The following is an 18,400-nucleotide window of genomic DNA, read 5'->3' as shown; positions in this document are numbered from 1 at the left end:
TCTACTTCCTGAGGAGACTGAGGTCCTTTGGAGTAGGCGGGCCTCTCCTTCACATGTTCTATCAGTCTTTTATGCAGTGGTGTGCTGGGGTAATGGTATCAACACAGGTGATGCCAACAGGCTCAATAAACTGATTAGAAAGGCTGGCTCTGTTAAAGGAGTCAAACTGGACATATTGGAGGCAGTGGTAGAACAAAGGACCCTCCGGAAAACCCTGGCAATTCTGGACAATGTGTCTCACCCTCTGCATGTCACCTTGGCTGAACAGACGAGCACTTTCAGTACTAGACTAAGACAACTGCACTGCTCCAAGGAATGCTATACGAGGTCGTTGTTACTTCAGCCATTAGGTTCTATAGCCGGGGAAATAATACCCCCCCCCCCCCCCCCATTAGACTGTTACTAATCTCTGTTTAATAAACCTCTGTAATAGCTGGGATAGCTGGGCGTGGTAATGGGGACATGCTCCCACTGCCTATGAAATGCTCCCAAATAGTAGGGTTCAGTGTTGGGACCGCTTCTTTTCATGTTATTTGTCAGTGATTTGGATGATGGAATTGATGGCTTTGTGGTCAGGTTTGCAGGCGATATAAGGTGGAGAGGCTGGTCGTGCTGAGGAAGCAGGGAGCCTGCAGAAGGACTTGGACAAATTAGGAGAATGAGCAACAAAGTGGCATCGAATACAGATTGAATATATAATTCAGGGAACTGTATGCCCATGCACTTTGGTAGAAGGAATAAAGGCATTGACTATCTTTGAACTTGGAAGATTTCCTAAAAGTTAACATGCAGGTTGAGTCAGTGGTGAGGTAGGCAAAAGCAATGTTAGCATTCATTTTGAGAGGACTAGAATATAAAAGCAAGGATGTGATGCTGAGGCTTTCTAAGGCACTGGCCAGACTGCACTTGGTGCATTGTGAACAGGTTTAGGCCCCTTAACTAAGAAAGATTGTCCTAGCATTGAAGGGGGTCCAAAGGAGGTTCTCAAGAATGATCCCAGGAATAAAAGGGTTAAACTACAAGGAATGCTTGATAGCTCTGGGCTGTACTCCCTCGAGATTAGGAGAATGAGGGGAGGGGAAATAACACTGAGACCTATTGAATATTGAAAGGCCTAGAAAGAGTGGACGTGGAGAGGATGTTTCCTGTAGTGGGGGAATCTAGGGTCAAAGGACAGTCCTTTGGAGGGACAACTTCAGCTAGATTACTTGTGGAACCAGTTGAACAAATCTCTGTGAGGCCATGGAGAAAATGTTTTGACTTCAAGTTAAAAGATTTTTGGATTTAAAAGGAAACTGAATCTTTGGAAAAAATCATGTTGCAAGTGGAAATCTTGAAAAGTTTCCACTGTTGCTTGGTTTTGAGAGAGGAGGGATAGCAGAAGGTCTTGAGTCTTATTGAAAACCACCTGGAAGAATTGCAGAACAAAAATGAATAGTATTTTTCCTCTCTTTCACCACAAGTGTGTGACTGGGTGAGGAACTCCTGCTCTAAGTCTTATGCACAGCCTGGGAACTTGACTTGAGAGAAGAGGAAGAATTTTGTGAGCACTCAAGATGAGATTTACTGGTCTATCCCTGGACAAGTTCTGGATTTCTGTGAAAGAAGAGTATCCTGCCATTCATTGGGAAGCAATGAACATTTTGCTGCAGTTTTCAACTTCTTACATGTGTGAGCAAGCTTTTTCTTGTTTAACAAGCATCAAGAGCAAGGATAGAAATCATCTCATTTCAGCTGAAGGTGAAATTCATGTGTGCTTATCTCAATTTCAATCCAGAATTGAGTATTTGTGCAGTAAAAACAAGCCCAGTTTTCACGTGCCAGGCCTGTGTTAGAGCCTGATCATGTCACTTAGTAAGAAAATGTTTTTTCAAAGTCTTGTATAAAACTGTCTTAGGCTATGTCTTTATTCATATTGTTTTGACTTATGGTTTTTAGCAACTTTACTATTTAACATTGTCCATAAATTTTCATGTTGTAAATCACATTAATTAAAATCAATTTACAGCCTTTATTTAAATTAAATCCACCGAGCCTACCTTTAGAAATATTAAATCCCATTTTGGCTTAAGCCAGTTATTTAACAGAAATTTATTATGTTTGCCTTATGAGTTTTTTAAAATTTAAGAAGGGGAAAGAAAGAAATTAATTTCAAGAAAGGCAAGCTAAGTTTAACTACCAGTTTTTCTTTCAAGAAAGGTTGGCTAAAAATTCATTGACAGAGAGCATGGACGATTATTTTTGGATTACTATATCTACAACTTGCTAATGTACGGTGAGCTGAGATATAATAATTTTTATGCAGGGGTTCCCTAAGACCTGAGAATTAATTCAAGGGTTCCTCCAGGGCAAAATGTTTGATAAAGGCTGATCTAGATTGTCAGTCAAGACAATCCTGAAGATGCAGCGACTTGTAACTCATAACTCATTCCTAACAGTAGTCTGATAAATTAGAACTAAAATGAGACCATAAGATATAGGAACTGAATTAGACCATTTGGCCCCTCGAATTAGAATTAAAATTAGAATTCGAATTAGATATAGGAACTGAATTAGACTATTTGCTCTGTCATTTCATCATGGCTGATGCAATTCTCCTCTCAACCCCAGTCTCCTGCCTTCTCCCTTATCACTTCATGCCCTGACCAGTCAAGAACTTCTGCCTTAATATACATAAAGATTTGGCCTCTACAGTTGTCTGTGGCAAAATATTTCCACAGATTCACCACTCTCTGGCTAAAAAGAGTTCCTACTCATCTCTGTTCTAAAAGGATGCCTCTCTATTCTGAGGCTGTGTCCTCTGGTCTTAGACTCTCCCACCACAGGAAACATCCTCTCCACATCCCCTCTATCAAGGCCTTTCACCATTCGATATAATCTTTGGTTGGTGGTAAGAAAAAAACATAAAAACAAAATTGGCAGTGTTTTAATACTTAAAATATATAGGTTTTTTTCCAATAATTTTCCAGCTCCAAGAAATTAAGTAGATTTTTTGCCATTTTTTTAAATCTCCTCCATCTGTATTGTCGAATGTGATTTTTTTTCACTGTGTGTTCCCTGTTTTCATTTGCCTGCATGATCATTGAAGTATCTCCATGCCCAGATGTGTGGTGGAGCAGAAATTCTTATCACATACAGGACATGTCTGGATGTACACTTGTCCTGCAAAATTGGCAATCAGCTAATGGAAAGTGGGATGAGTTATTTTCTGATCAGCATAGACACAGTCAACTACCCAGTTGTACTGAGCAGAACATTCCTGAAATAATCTTGTCATTCTAAAGCTGCACACGCCAATTGTTCCTCATGTTTTCTAAGTGTGCTCCAAATGAATATGAATTCAGATGTTGTTCTCGGGATTTGTTGGAGCCACTCTCCCAGGCACCAGGATTATTCTGGTTTTAACTTTCCATGTCTTTTCTATCTGCTTTTTCAAGGCCTGTTCTTTCTGCCCGATGTTACTGTTACGGGATTGCTACATCTACTACTGCTGTTTTCGTCTGTTCCTTGTCCAGTATTACTATGGCTGGCTGGGTGGATATATCTTCTCTTTCGTGGCCTCCATCACAACATCCTCAATGTAGGACACAGCTGTATTACATACATTTTCTTTGTTATCAGAAAGGAGATATAAGATCTCACACCACCAGTTTCATGAGCAGTTATCAGGCTTCTGAACCAGTGTGGATAACTTCACTCACCTAAACCCTGGACTGATTCCACAAGAACTCTACAACTCAATATTATTTATTTATTATCATTATTATCAGTTTATTTTTGTATATGTACACTTTGTCTTCTTTTGCACATTGGTTGATTGTCCATTTTTGTATGTAGTTTTCACTGATTCTATTGTATTTCCTGGTTCTACTGTGAATGTCCATCAGAAAATGAATCTCAGGGTGGTACATGATGACATATACCTACTTTGATAATTTACTTTGAACTTCTAACTTTTCCCAGACATGTGCAACTCTCTTCTTTCTTACGCTGCCTCACTCCCTCTTCCAAGCACTGTTTCTATTCACCTCCCTTGATCCTTTCCCTGATATCTTCACAGAAAAGATTCCTTCATAAAGTCAATTGACATAGGAGATAGAATCCAACTGAGTGGTTTCTTATCTGACAATGAATTAAATTTGGTAACTAGTGTGAACGTTTTCTTGGTGGATTAGATCTCAGATGTTCTGTTGAGTCTTGTCAGTTAAAAATAAAAACTATTTAACTCACCATAGAAGAACAATGGAATACGTCCAGTATATTTCGATAATTTTCCAAAAGTCAAAGAAAAAACAGAATTAGAGGCACCAAAGCAGATCATGCAGTAACCAACGTATTGTATTCCAAGGGCACAGGTGATGTAGGCCTATCAACAGAATTTTTAAAATGTACAACTGGTTAAAGAATCTGTGAAGCTAAATATTTAAATAAAATTACATCGATTCTCCTGGGAATTTTGTAAAAAAAAATGCAACTATTCTAAATGCTTACCAAGTAAAAACATTAATTGTTGTAGCTATCAATTGCAATTAATTAGCTTCCCATAAATGTTCTCACAATAATAAAGTGACAAACGAGCGCCAAGCTAGCATCAGATAACTGTTACCAAAAGTTTGCTCATCAGTGTTCTGTCTACGATCATCTACATTTAAACTTTATTAAAATGGTCATTTAAAAGAAAAGCTTAACTCCTGAGGTATGAAAGTAAGTCATGTAAGTTACAGTAGTCCAGTGGTTACTTTCCTAGTAGTCTAGAAGTCTGGTCGAACATTTCAAAGTCATGAGTTCAAATCCCAGCAGAAATCTAAATTCAATTGCTTAAGAAAAGTTCTTATGGTGGCGGCATGGTAGGGTGGGGGTCATTGCTGTACAGTGGCAGCAGTCACTGATTGGGGTTCAATTCCCACCGCCGTCTGTAAGGAGTTCTGCCTGTGAACTTGGGTTTCCTCCAGGAGTTCCGTTTTCCTCCCATGAGAAGCGGACGTGCTCTCGTGGTGCCGGGAGTTTGCTGAATCTTGCAGCTTCCGCCAGCACATCCTCGGACTTCTTCGGTAGCTGACGCTGAACGTGATGATTTGATATTTTCATGTACGTATGACAAATAAAGTTAACCTTCAAAAGTGCCTTTTACACTACCAGAGGAAAATGTGTTTTGATGAGGGCCGGTTGGCAAGTTTATTTGCTTAGGAGATGTTTAATTTGAGGTCCATTGTCGACGTCGAAAGCTTTGACCAGCAGCCAATCCGGACGCAGGAAGTTCGGAGAGGAGAGGACTTCCACTGCCTGAGGATAAAAAGCAGGAGCAGGTCGCGGCAGCGACCGATCAGGGCATCGGAAATTTGGAGAGGACGAGACTTCATCAGGTCCATTGCCTGAGGAGAAAGGCTGCAGCAGCGTATTGGAGCTTTGACCAGTGATCAGGAATCGATTAGTCAGAGCAAGTTAAAGGAAGGGTGGGGCAAACACAGCGATGTTCATCACGGCCGCCGTCGTCTGCGTGGTAATGGTCAAAGTGGTGTTCTTAAGGCCTTAGCTCCTCCAGGGTTCACTCGGAGAAATCAAAGGGAAGAAAAGCTGAGGTTTTTCTCTTCTTTATATCTGCTGAGCTAGGACAGAAGAGATGTCCAGCAGGATAGTGAAATGTCCTCTTGTGGGATGGGGGAAGGCAGGGAGACCTCCGTATCCCTGATGACTAACACTGCGAGAAACGCATCCAGCATTAAGGAGTTGGAGCTGGAACTGGATGAACTCTGGATCATTCAGGAGGCTGAAGGAGTGATAGATAGGTAGCAAGGTAGTTACACCCAAGGTGCAGGGCACAGGAGACTGGGTGACATTCAGGAATGGGAAAGAGGTTAAGGAGCCAATGCAAAGTACCCCTGTGGCCATCCCCCTCAACAACAGGTAAATCTCTTTGGATACTGTCGGAGAAGGTGGGGGTGGGGGCGGTAAGTCCAGCTCTAGAGGAAGGAGAGGCGAGCTGTGGTGATAGGGGAATTGTTAGTTAGGGAACGGACGGGAAGTTCTGTGAGTGAGAACGAGATTCCCAGATGGTATGTTGCTTCCCGGGTGCCAGTGTCAGGGATATCTCAGATTGAGTCTTAAGAATTCTTAAGCAGGAGGGTGAACAGCCAGAAGACGTGATCCATGTAGGTACCAATGACGTGGGTAGAACGAGTGAGGAGGGTTGTATAAAGAGTTCAGGGAGGTAGATGCTATGTTGAATGGCATGACCTCCAGGGCTGTGATGTCCGGATTGCTACCTGTGTCATGTGTTAGTGAGCCTAGAACTAGGAAGGTTGTACAGTTCAATATGTGGCTAAGGAGTTGGTGCAGGAGGGAGGGCATAAGACTTTTGGATCATTGGGCTCTCTTCCAGGGAATGTGGGACCTGTACAGAAGGGATGGTTTGCACCTGAACTAGAGGGGGACTAATTTCCTAATGGGAAGTTTTGTTAATGCTGCACGATTGTGTGTTGTGCAATGAACCAGAATTTGATTAGATAGCTTAAGAACCCTTGGTGACTGTGATCATAATATGATTGAAAGGTTGGAGTCGATTGTTAAGGATGTGTTTTTGGGTACTTGGAGGCACTTGATAAAGTAGTCTGTTGTGAGTATGATTTCCTCAAGTAAAAGCCTTTTCTGACAAACCTGTTGGAATTCTTTGAAGAAATAACAGGCAGGATAGAGAAAGGAGAATTGGTTGTTGTTGTGTACTTGGATTTTCAGAGGGCCTTTGACAAGATGCCACACATGAGGCTGCTTAACAAGCTACAAGCCCATGGTATTACAGGAAAGATTCTAGCATGGATAAAGCATGGCTGATTGGCAGGAGGCAAAGAATGAGAATGAAAGGAGCCTTTTCTGGTGCAAGTGACTAGCAGTGTTCCACAGGACTATGTGTTGGGATCAATTTACATTATACGTCAATGATTTGGATGATGGACTTTTTGAAGATAGATGGAGAGGCAGGTAGTTTTTAGGAAGTATAGAAGCCACAGAAGAACTTAGGCAGATTAGGAGAAAGGGCAAAGAATTGGCAGATGGAATGCAATGTCAGAAGTGTATAGTCATGCACTTTGATAGAAGAAATGAAAGGATTGATTATTTTCTAAGTGGAGAGAAAACTTAAAAAACTGAGGTGCAAAGGGACTTGGGAGTCCTTGTGCAGGATTCCCTAAAGGTTAATTTGCAGGTTGGTGAGGAAGGCAAATACAATGTTAGCATTCATTTCAAGAGGACTAGAATATAAAAGCAAGGATGTAACATTGAGGCTTTATAAAGCATGGTGAGGCTTCACTCGGAGTATTGTGAGCAGTTTTGGGCCCCTTAGAAAGGATGTGCTAAAACTGGAGAGGGTTCAAAGGAGGTTCACGAAAATGATTCCAGGATTTAATGGCTTGTCATATGAAGAGAGTTTGGATCTGGGCTTGTATTCACTAGAATTCAGAAGAATAAGGGGTAACCTCATTGAAACCTATTGATGGTGAAGGCTTTGATAGAGTGGGTGTGCCTCAGAATAGAGAGGTGTCCTTTTAGAATGGAGATGAGGAGGAATTTCTTTAACAGGGAGTGGGGAATCTGAGGAATTCTTCACCACAGGCAGCTGTGGAGGCTTGTATAAATGTATATTTAAGGCAGAGGTTGATAGATTCTCGATTGGTCAGGCATGAAGGTATATGGGGAGAAGGCAGGAGACTGGGGCTGAGAGGAAAACTGGATCAGCAATGATGAATCGGCAGAGCAGATGCAATGGGCCAAATGGCCTAATTCTGCTCCTATATCTTATGGTCTTAAGGTCCTATCGAATGAGTTGACGATGACCGAATGTACACATACATAGAAACTGTCAGTGACTGAGGTCGAGTAGCCTTGGCTCTGAAGTGGGTGTGTTGCTGGTTAAACAGCTTCCTTTGTCCTGTAAGTTATCCCCATTCCAGGAGGAAGCTCATTGGAAGCAAGATGAAGCATTGTAGCAAAAGGGATACGTGATGTATAAACCTTATGGGTTGAGTGAGGAGCCATGGGATTTTGATACACAGGTTCAACACAGTAAAGTGGTGAAGAATTCATGAGGCAGGGCTTAAAATATAAGGGCAGGGAGGTTATGGTAAAATGTTAGACTGCAGCAGAACAACTGTGACTGCACCTTGTTATCTAGGATGGAGCTCTAAACAAAAAACTTACTTTCATTTTCCAAGAGAATTAATATTAGCTCCCTATTTAAAGTTCCTGGAGATTTCCATGAAATTGACACAGCTTCCTGAACCTGAGACTATAGTTGTTAAAAATTAGTACATCTTGCATGCTTTTCACTTGTTTATTTGATATTTATTTGATCACTTTAGTATTATGAAAACAAAATGATACTCCGCCATGGATGGTCCCAAGCCCAGCTGCAAAACGAGGAGGGTTGGGCACGGGGCTGGCAACTCCATCCATAAAAACCCGGAGCTACAGGAAAGCCAACAGAAGCTCCAGACCTCGTCCCTGGGAGAGGAAGGATCTTCAAAGATGGTTACACCTAGGGACAGCTTGAAAGTCTGGCCCAGGACAGGGGACTCTGGTGAGCTGCTGTTGGTGTCCTATGCCCCAGTAGGGGTGATGGGCTTAAGTAAATAAGTAAGAAAACAGAATAAATTTGACAATATAATCTTTAAATGCAGCTTCCATGTTTTGTTTATTTTATATAATTTTGTGTTTAGCATTAATCTTTAACAAGGACATTTTTGCCCTTGGACTATATACTTCTGCAGAGTTTAATCATATGTATATCAAAAAAGGGTGAGTGATTTCAGGATTTTAAAAGGATTGCACCGTTGCTGGGCCAGATAAACTGAAAAGTCAATGGGTCGGGCTGGTTCTGCTTTGTGACTGTTACTCAGCTTTCTGTGGCACTGAGGCTGCGTCCTGCTCCGGTCATTCCAGGCTTCGTGTCTGCAAGCTTCCCGATGATCTGCCCTGCTGTGTGATGAACCGAGGCTAAGGGTGTGGGCCTGCCCAGGCTGCTCTGGGCTTCGTGTCTATGGACTCACGTTCCTCCTTAATGTTGGTTCGCTTGCTTTTATTGTTGGCATTATTTGTGTATTTTTTTTCCCCTCTCTGTGCATTGGGTGTTGGTTTGTTTTTTAATTGGGTTCTTTCAGGTTTCTTGTTTACTGGCTGCCTGTGAGAAGGTGAATCTCAAGATTGTATAATTTAAACAGACTTTGATAATAATGTACTTGAATTTTGATTTGGCAAAGCTGTGAAATGCATATTATATGACCCACAAGCAACTATGGGATTCAATCAACATAAATTCTTAGGCCAATTTTTCACTGAATCAGAATCAGACTTTAATTGCCAAGTACCTGTGCACTTACAAGGAATTTACTTCCGGCAGATGTTGTCTCTCTGCTCATAACAATAATAATGATAAATATAAATGAAAATATAGATTATAAAAAAGGAGTGAATGTTTTATTTTCAAATTAAACCTGTAGTCTGCCCAAGATAGAAACTGTCCACATAGATTATTGTTAAGGAGTGGACTAAATGGCCTGAGTCTGTATGACAAATTCATTGTAGTTTTCCTTTGGCAGATCTGCCATATGGTTTCCAGAACCTAGTGGGTGAGTTGGTGGTGAAGGTTCTTAACTGAGCACTAGAAACATCCAATGTTATTAAGGCTACATCCACACTAGACCAGATAAATCCGTAACCGAAGCTTTTTCTCTTCATTTTGACCCTCCGTCCACACTGAAACGGCGTTTTCCTCCCCCCAAAACAGAGCTTTTCTAAAATACCCTCCAGAGTGTGTAAATTTGAAAACGCCAATTGGGCAGAGTAGTGTGGACGGGGTAACCAGAGATTTCTAAAAATGCTGTCATGACGTGTCAGAACAGATGGTGACGACAGCGCAGCATTTCATTGTTTTCTTGAACACGACCCAACAATTTCAGAACAGACGGCAAAGAGACTGAAGCCAGAAGAGTTAGAAATGTACTCACCAAGTACCTTGACCATAACTTACTGAATAAATAAGTATACTGTACTCACTTTGCCCTGTTTTCTGTCCTTGCTCGTATGAAGGTGCTTTACCTATTTATGTAAGTACTCCTCTGACAATAGATGTGTAACAGCCTAATGTAACATTGTATGGAAATACAAGATAACACTGATGCAGACATATTTTATACATTTAACATGGTGCTTTATTAACGCAACAGAGTTAGTCAGTTTTTCAATGTCCATCGTCAGCCGGGTCATACAGTCTGTGAGCTCAGTCGGTTGCCTCCAAACTCTCTAGTATTTGTTTTTTTTTAGTTTTAAGTCCTCCTGCGCAGGAGCCAACAACTGACCATCGTTTGGCAATTTCCTTTTAAGTTTTTCTAGTCTGTAACTGCACAAACATGCATTTTCACAGCAAGATTCGACACCAAACATGTCGCTTGTTTTCTGTAGTTGAGTCTTGCGCATGCCCAGTAGGAGGAGATTCACCCAAATACCCGTTTTAATGTGGACGGAGGTATTTTCAAAAATGTTTGGTGTGGACGCCTATCGTTTTTACGCGAAACCGGCGTTTTCAAAATTATCTGGTCTAGTGTGGATGTAGCCTAACTTAAACCACCCATCCCCATCCCAGCTGTGAACAGCAAAACTTAATCCTGGAAAATAAAGTTTCTTATCACAATAGAGGACAAAAACTTGTTGGTGACATTTCAATAATTGTTCATTTTAAAGGCCAAAAAGAATCCTTTTACATTATATAGTACATTTAGAAAACATGTCAATGTAAGTACTTTTGGAGCTCTTACCTTTGTATAATCACCGGCAAGGAAACCCTGTTCAAAGCCACTATACATGGTCATGACAATGAGCAGAATCTGCCGTTTATCCTTTAGATGTGTAAACGTAGACACCAAATGAGTACACACATCTATCTTCTTCTTTTTGAACTCATCCACAGCTTGCTTATCGAGCTGATCCAGAAAAATAGCAACAAAGATCACTCCACTTAAACCGACACCTACCAGAGGGATGAAAGCCAGAGAAGGGGAAAGAAATGTAGGGGCACAAATTTGCATGTTTTATAAATTTAACTTGAGTTTTCTTTGAAGACGTCTGTCCTGCAGATTGTTCAGAGGGACATGTATGGAGTCCAACTTAGTGAGAGGCGCCTTCTGGCCTGCCAGAAATTTACAGATTTTTCAGTACAAGGGTATTCCTTGATTGCCACATTCTCTGATCCAGAGATACTAACTGAAACTTGATCAGAATCACTATGAAATTTGTTGTTTTTGTGTAACTGTACAGTGCAATACATATTTATAGAGAAAAAGACCTCTGAATTACACTCTGAGATGTGAGATGCTGCTCCTGGGATTTGTTGGAGCCATTCTCTCAGTCCAGGTGCTCATATCGCCACCAGGATTTAACCTTCCCCATAATTTCTATCTGCTCAATCAAGCCCTGGTACTTCTCCAGCTTCTTGTATTCACCCAGTCCATTACAAATACAAATACTTTATTGTCACCAAACAATTGATACTAGAGCGTACAATCATCACAGTGATAAAATGCTGGCAGAACTCAGCAGGCCAGACAGCATCTATGGAAGGAGGTAGTGACAACGTTTCGGGCCGAAACCCTTCATCAGGAGAGAAGTAACATGGGATGGTGGAGAGGGGATAAGAAGTGGGGGGAGGGATGAAGTAGAGAGCTGGGAAGTGATAGGCTGGAGGGAAATGGGCTGGGGTAAGGTGGAGAATAAAAGAGAAAGAAAGGTAGGGCTGGGGGGAGATTATAGTGAGGGGGGAAAAAGAGAGAGAAAGAGAACCAGACTAAAATAATAGATAGGGATGGGGTAGGGGGGCGGGCAGGGGTATCAACGGAGGTCTGTGAGTTAAATGTTCATGCTGGCAGGTAGGAGGCTACCTAGGCGGGAGATAAGGTATTGCTCCATTGACCTGCGTGTGGCCTCATCTTGACGGTAGAGGAGGCCATGGACAGACATATCGGAGTGGGAGTGGTTTATGGAATTGAAGTGTGTGGCCACAGAGAGATCCCGCCACTGCTGGAGGACTGAGCGCCAGTGTTCGGCGAAACGGTCTCCCAGTCTGCAGCGGGTCTCCCCTGTGTATAAATGGCCACATCGGGAGCACCGGATAATCGTCACAGTGATATTTGTTTCTGCGCTTCACGCTCCCTGAAGTACAAATCAAAGTAAATATAATAAAAATTTAAATTATAAATCATAATTAGAAAATAGAAAAGGGAAAGTATGGTCCAGATATTTGGAAGGTACAGCCCAGATCCGGGATCAGCCTTTCCCACCACTGAGCACATCTACACAGTGTTGTCACAGGAAAGCAGCATCCATCATCAGGGACCCCCACCATCCAGGACATGATCTCTTCACACTGTTGCCATCAGAAAGAAGGTACAGGAGCCTCAGGACTCACACCATCAGGTTCAGGAACAGTTATTACCCCTTAGCAACACACACAAGATGCTAGAGGAACTCAGCAGGACTGGCAGCATTTATGGAAAGGAATAAACAGTCGACGTTCTGGGCCGAGACACTTCTCCAGGACCAAAAAATTGTTAGCTTTGATTAGAGCTCATGACATTGCAGGTAATATCTTGCCATAGACTAAGGATCAGTTAACAGAAGACAGCAAGAATAAAAATCACTTTTGAAGTGATGGTATATAAAAATGGAATGCTTCAGCTGTTTATAATCTCAACCATTATTTCATCAGGATGTAACATAGGCTTGCCTTTTAAATTTTACATTTCATCAGCTTGAAATTGTCCTTCCTTAAATCTAACGCAATAAAACCAAGTCAACATGATTTTAGGAAAGGAAAAGCTTCTTCAAGGAGAGAACAAGGAAACTTGATAGCGGGAAACCTATAGGTGCACTGTGTTTGGATTTCCAAAAGGTATTCAGTAAGACGTGACACTTAAAGCTGGTGCATAGTATAAGAGCACACGATATTGGTGCAAGTCTGTTTGAATACGAGTTATCACAGAGGTTCAGGTGTTGGAATAGGTCTTTTTCAGAATGGGAGCCTTTTTTCATACAGTATGAAATGAGATAGGGGTAGAATCAGGCCATTTGGCCCATCGAGTCTGCTCCACTATTTGATCATGGCTGGTTTATTATCCCTCTCAATCCTATTCTCTTGTCTCCCCCGATAAACTTTGATACCCTTACCAGCTTCTCCTTCACCACTGCCCCCACAGCCATATATAGCAATGAATTTCACAGATACACCACCTTGCGGCTAAAGAAATACCTTCTCATCTCTGTTCTAAAGGGACTTCCTGCTATTCTGAGGCTGTGCCCTCTGGTCTGAGACTCCCCCACTATTGGAAATATCCTCTCGATGTCTACTCTGTCTGGGCCTTTCAATATTCAATAGGTTTCAATGAGATTCCCGCACCGTGATGAATGGATCTATTTTTATAGAACAATCAATCTCCTTGGCACTACATATAGACTGATAACTTAACGCCCATTCATCTACTCTTCCACTCTACACAAACGCCCCCTCTACAGCCTCAGCACTACATCCTTGCTTTTATATTCTAGTCCTCTTGAAATGAATGCTAACATTACGTTTACCTTCCTCACCAGAGACTCAGTCTGCAAGTTAAGAAAGGAGGGGATGATGATGTTGAAAAGTAAATAATAAGGAAACAAAAGGGATATTATGTGAAATAAGGCTCGAAGGAATTAGCAGAGGTGGGGGAGCGTAACATTTTAGCTTGGACAGAGAAAAGATTACTCTATTTCCAAATGGATTTTTTTTTAAGATTGGCATACTGTTACTACTAGGATCAGCCCTGGATACTCAGCTGTTACAACTTACATGAATTATTTTGCATTAAGATGATCATGTATGCCTGTTTGATAATGCAAAGGTGGTGGAAAAGTGGGCTGTGCAGAAGATAGAAATGTTTACGAAGGGACATAGACAGCTTTGATCTGTAGCTGTATGTTCTAGTTGTGTGTTGTAAGTCTCAGCACATGGCGGCAGAAACTAACGTTTTCACAACTTACTGATGTGCTACTGATGGTAAAGATCTGGGATTAAAATACAAACAGGAACAACTACCTGCTGAGAAAACAGACTATACAGAAACAGACTTTTTCTTCTTGGATGTAAGTTTTACGTACCAGTATAAACTCCAGAGAGGAGGTAAATTGTGGATGCTGGATAGCTTGTTTGCGTTACATTTGCATTGAGCATTGAATCATATGCTGGGCAATTAGCAGCTCCACAATATGATAAGTGCTCTTCAGTGATGTTAGCTGTAGGCCAAAGAACATGATTTGTCAGATGAGAAAAACACAAGTTCAGATTTTTCTGTAACATTCTTTTGCTACCAAATCTTTGCATCATATTACACTGAGAGAGAGAGTGAGGAATTTTGAATATAATTAATTATCATAATCACTATATTCTTGTTGCATAACTTAAGCTTGCAATCCAGATTTAGTCAGAGAACTTAAATTAATAAAGCAATGCAATTTTTGCTGTATTTATTTGGAGGTTACTTTGTTTTATTGAATGAATAGTATAACAGCTATATTACGCCTCTACTATAGTTCAATGACAGTACTTTAAAAATTGATCAGGAATTAAAAATTTAGTTACCAATTTTGGTCAGAATTGTAGTCAAGAGTTAATTAATATATATCATCATAATAATAAACCGAGAAATTGAGTTGTTCCTAAAAACTGCAATTAATGTCCGGGGTTTGTAACAAAGATGTAAAATATGTAGTCAGTGGGGCCTACGTTGTTCATTGCCTGTTTGTTTGTGTCTCTCATATAAAGGTAGTCAACACCTCCTATGAAGGAGACATGCTGTGAAGATGAAAGTAACTGCTAGCCCTGTTGGCTTTCATGTTTTCCTATCGAAAAGCAAAAAAATCAAGGCTGGATAATCTGGAAATCTGAAATTGTAGAAAATGGGGGAAATGCCCAACAAATCAGGCAGCAATTACTTCCTTTTGAAACCAAAGTCCAGGCAGAGGACAAGCTATTGAAAGGTCCGAATCCCTTCAGAGTTTGGAGAATGAAAACATTCCTGGCAACACCTTTCAAAGGGGCATAAACGATTTAGGTAAGTAAATATAGGGGCATGTTATATTCTTGTGTTTTAAGTCTCAGCGTATAGTACAGGAAACTGAAGTTGTTTTCACATCACAACTTAGAACCATGAAACACTACAGCACTGAAACAGGCCTTGTGGCCCTTCTTGGCTGAGCCGAACCGTTTTTCTGCCTCGTCTCACTGACCTGCATCTGGTCTATATCCAACTTACAGATGATCTACCAATATTAAAGATCTGGGACTAGAATATAAACAACAAATACCTACAGGAAAAAAAAATTATGCAGTAGCAAAATTTTTATAGTTGGACATACTGTCATTAAGTTTTACACAACAGTATAACCTCCTAAGAGGAGGTAAATTGTTGATGCTGGATAGTTCATTTGTGTAATATTTCCATTGAGTTGGGAGATGCATGCGAAGAGCTTAGATCCCAGTAACCACTCTCCTCAGTGGCTGCCTAATCACACAGTTTACATAATCCTTTTTAGTTCTATCTCACTGCACCTACTCTTCCTGGTGTCAGTACATTCCCCCACACCTCGCACGTAATATTTGCCTTACTGAACCATTCTTAGACTAATGCACTGGCTCACTCTAATATTTTGACCTTGCTTTGCAGGGGAATCAGAATCAGGTTTATTATCACTGGCGTATGTCGTGAAATTTGTTGTTCTGCGGTAACAAGACAGTGCAGTATTGTAACTATAAATTAAAATTTTTAAAAATGTATAGCAAGAAGAGCAAAATACAGTAGTAATACAGAGTTTAACCAGGAAATATCAGCAACACAATGGCACATCGTCAGCTAAGAGGTAACATCTGTTGACGACACTGCCATTTCTGGTGCTGACAATTGAATGGTAAAAGTACTCCTGAGGAGTCACACTCTCTCACAGGAAGGCAGCATGGTTTTTCTATCATCCACTCCTCCATCGGAGGCTAGCCCCTACTTAAGATGCACAGTTATTTCCCCTGCAGGTGGATTTTCCTGATCTACTGGCTTGCTAACTTCCTATATTTTGCAACTTCCTCCTGCCAATCTGCAGTTTTCAGCACAGAACTCAAGATCCTAATGTAGTTCCTTTTCATGCCTTGTGGCGCATCGGGTGACATTTTTGCCATTTCCTTGGCATTTCCCTGTTCTCTATGAGGCCGAGTTGCTGGCTCGACACTCATGGATGGAAAGTGTGCAAGGGGCTGGCCAGATTCAAACCATTCTCTTGGAAGTCTGGTACTGGTGCCACTACACCGCTGGCCGGCTATAGTTGCTTCCAACTACTATCCAAATAGTCCTCTGTGGAAACCTCTGGCCATTGGGAATTATCCCTCAGAAAGAACTTGGAGAAGTAATTACCCCAGAAGGCAAGCACCGATGGAATCATATGAGAGCATTCTGTGACTAATGGTTGGTGGCCATTTTTTCCCCGCATGCAAATTTAATTGTGGACATTTATGGGTGAGTGGAGAGGAAGCAGAGTAGTTGGGACTTAATATGGTTACTGTATTTGCATTTGTTTTTCCTGCTCTGTGTCTATCGGGATTGAGAAGCTGACTGGCTGCAAGCTATTGGGCAGAAAGGTCACCATGACATAACTGCAGTAGAAAAAGTAAAGGGAGTTTAATGACTTTGGAGAGTGAGAATGAAATTGCCAAGCAGGGAGATCAGTGGATCTCAGGGTAGCGGGAGAGAGATTGGGTCATAAGGAGTGAGACTTGCCTTACCCCACTCCCTTAAATTCCACACCACCACGATACTAAAGACAGCTTTTGATTTGGTATCAATGTTTATGCTTATTTTCCGCTGAAGCCAAGGCCAAGTTGGCTGAATCATAAAAATAGAGTAGAAAGAGCAAAGGTGATAAGAATTTTATGAATATTAATTTGCACTTAGAACCCTTGACAGCCACAGGCAATTGGAGAGCGATGTTTCAAACTTTCTAACATAAAAGGTCATTGATCTGAAGCATTAACTTTGTTTCTCCCTCTGTGACTACGGTAGTGCGATATTAATACGCATCAGCCTCTCCAGACTCTGGACTGGGGATTGCCAAACGTTATGTGGATTTTCTGGTGTAGTCTGTTTTGTCATATGCTTTTGTGATATCATTCTGGAGGAACGTTGTCTCATTTTTTAACTGCATTGCATTTGTGGTTTTTAAATGACAATAAACTGATTCTGGAGAGAACAGTGGGGGGGGGGGGGCAATTTCTAGATTACGCCACGTAAGGAAATTGTCAGCAATCCCTCAGAATTGACTTTTCTCTAACATGCCCCCATCTATGCAAGATGTAAACAATTAAATCCATCCTGGTACATAGCTCTCTTTCACTAATATTTTAAGTAAACATCATTCTGACAGATGAATTAAATGAACTTAATAAAGGATAAAAGTTTGAAGTACAGTTAATATTAATTAATTAGCCTTTAAAATGTCTTCTCTTTGGTCATTTGAGGCATTAACATTTCCCATCAGTAATGACTATGCAGCAAAGGTTACAGTACTTCCAATGAAGTATGTATTTGTACCTTCAGTGGAAGTATATTGGAATATTAATGAAGACATTAGGTTCCCCCAAACAGCAGATGATTGAAATATAAGGAAGAAAATTCCAAAGTAGTGATTTACTACATTTTCTGGAAGTTTATTGAACTTCTCTGCATAGCGGTTCCCACAGATGGTCAGATAGGCGCATTTAGCAGACCACAGCGGAGCTCCTCCCAGTCCAAGGATTACTGCAGTGGGAATAAGCGTGTACCTGTGGAAAACAATAACCTCATTATAACTGTTCATAATCCACACGTAAAATTTCCCATTTCACTTCTTGATTCTATTTGGATTTACAGGAAAACAGAGTCTGATTTGAAGTCATAGATTCCATGTTTGTATCTTATAACAGGCACCAAAGGTAATGTATTTGTTATTTCACAGGCATTGATTCCTGTACATTATCTGTTTCACAGTGAGACCTTAAGTGCTGATACTGGATGTATATCCAGTAATTTAGCCTTTTGTGTTCAGTTTCAGGCATACAATGGAATACACACCCCTATTGGAATGAACTAGTACAACACAAATTTTCAGGTAAAATAGAAAAGGGAAAATGTGAGTAAACAATAAAACTACAAGCAGCCTCCTTAATTATTTAAATTACTAAAACTATTATTGTTCTACACTTAAAAAAAATTTATTAGCATAGGCTCAGTCTTTCAATCCTCCTTCAAAGAGATTGGAAAGGCCAGGTCCGTTTCCCCCGGAAAACGGAGACGGACAGAAGTCATGT

General features: G+C 40.9%; 1 protein-coding gene across 1 annotated transcript in view; it reads right to left on the bottom strand.

Moving 5' to 3' along the window:
- Positions 1-18,400, bottom strand: part of unc93a (unc-93 homolog A) — a 60,193-nt gene that overhangs the window by 8,786 nt on the left and 33,007 nt on the right. The window contains exons 3-6 of the mRNA XM_059986544.1: positions 17,646-17,875; positions 14,173-14,307; positions 10,803-11,014; positions 4,231-4,366 (exon numbers count right to left, since the gene is read on the bottom strand). Of these exons, the coding sequence (XP_059842527.1) occupies positions 4,231-4,366; positions 10,803-11,014; positions 14,173-14,307; positions 17,646-17,875 (713 nt within the window). The remainder of the gene's footprint in view (positions 1-4,230; positions 4,367-10,802; positions 11,015-14,172; positions 14,308-17,645; positions 17,876-18,400) is intronic.

The sequence above is a fragment of the Hypanus sabinus genome, chromosome 12 (genome assembly GCF_030144855.1).
Source record: "Hypanus sabinus isolate sHypSab1 chromosome 12, sHypSab1.hap1, whole genome shotgun sequence".
Lineage (NCBI taxonomy): Eukaryota > Metazoa > Chordata > Chondrichthyes > Myliobatiformes > Dasyatidae > Hypanus > Hypanus sabinus.
This window is presented reverse-complemented; position numbering and strand designations above follow the sequence as displayed.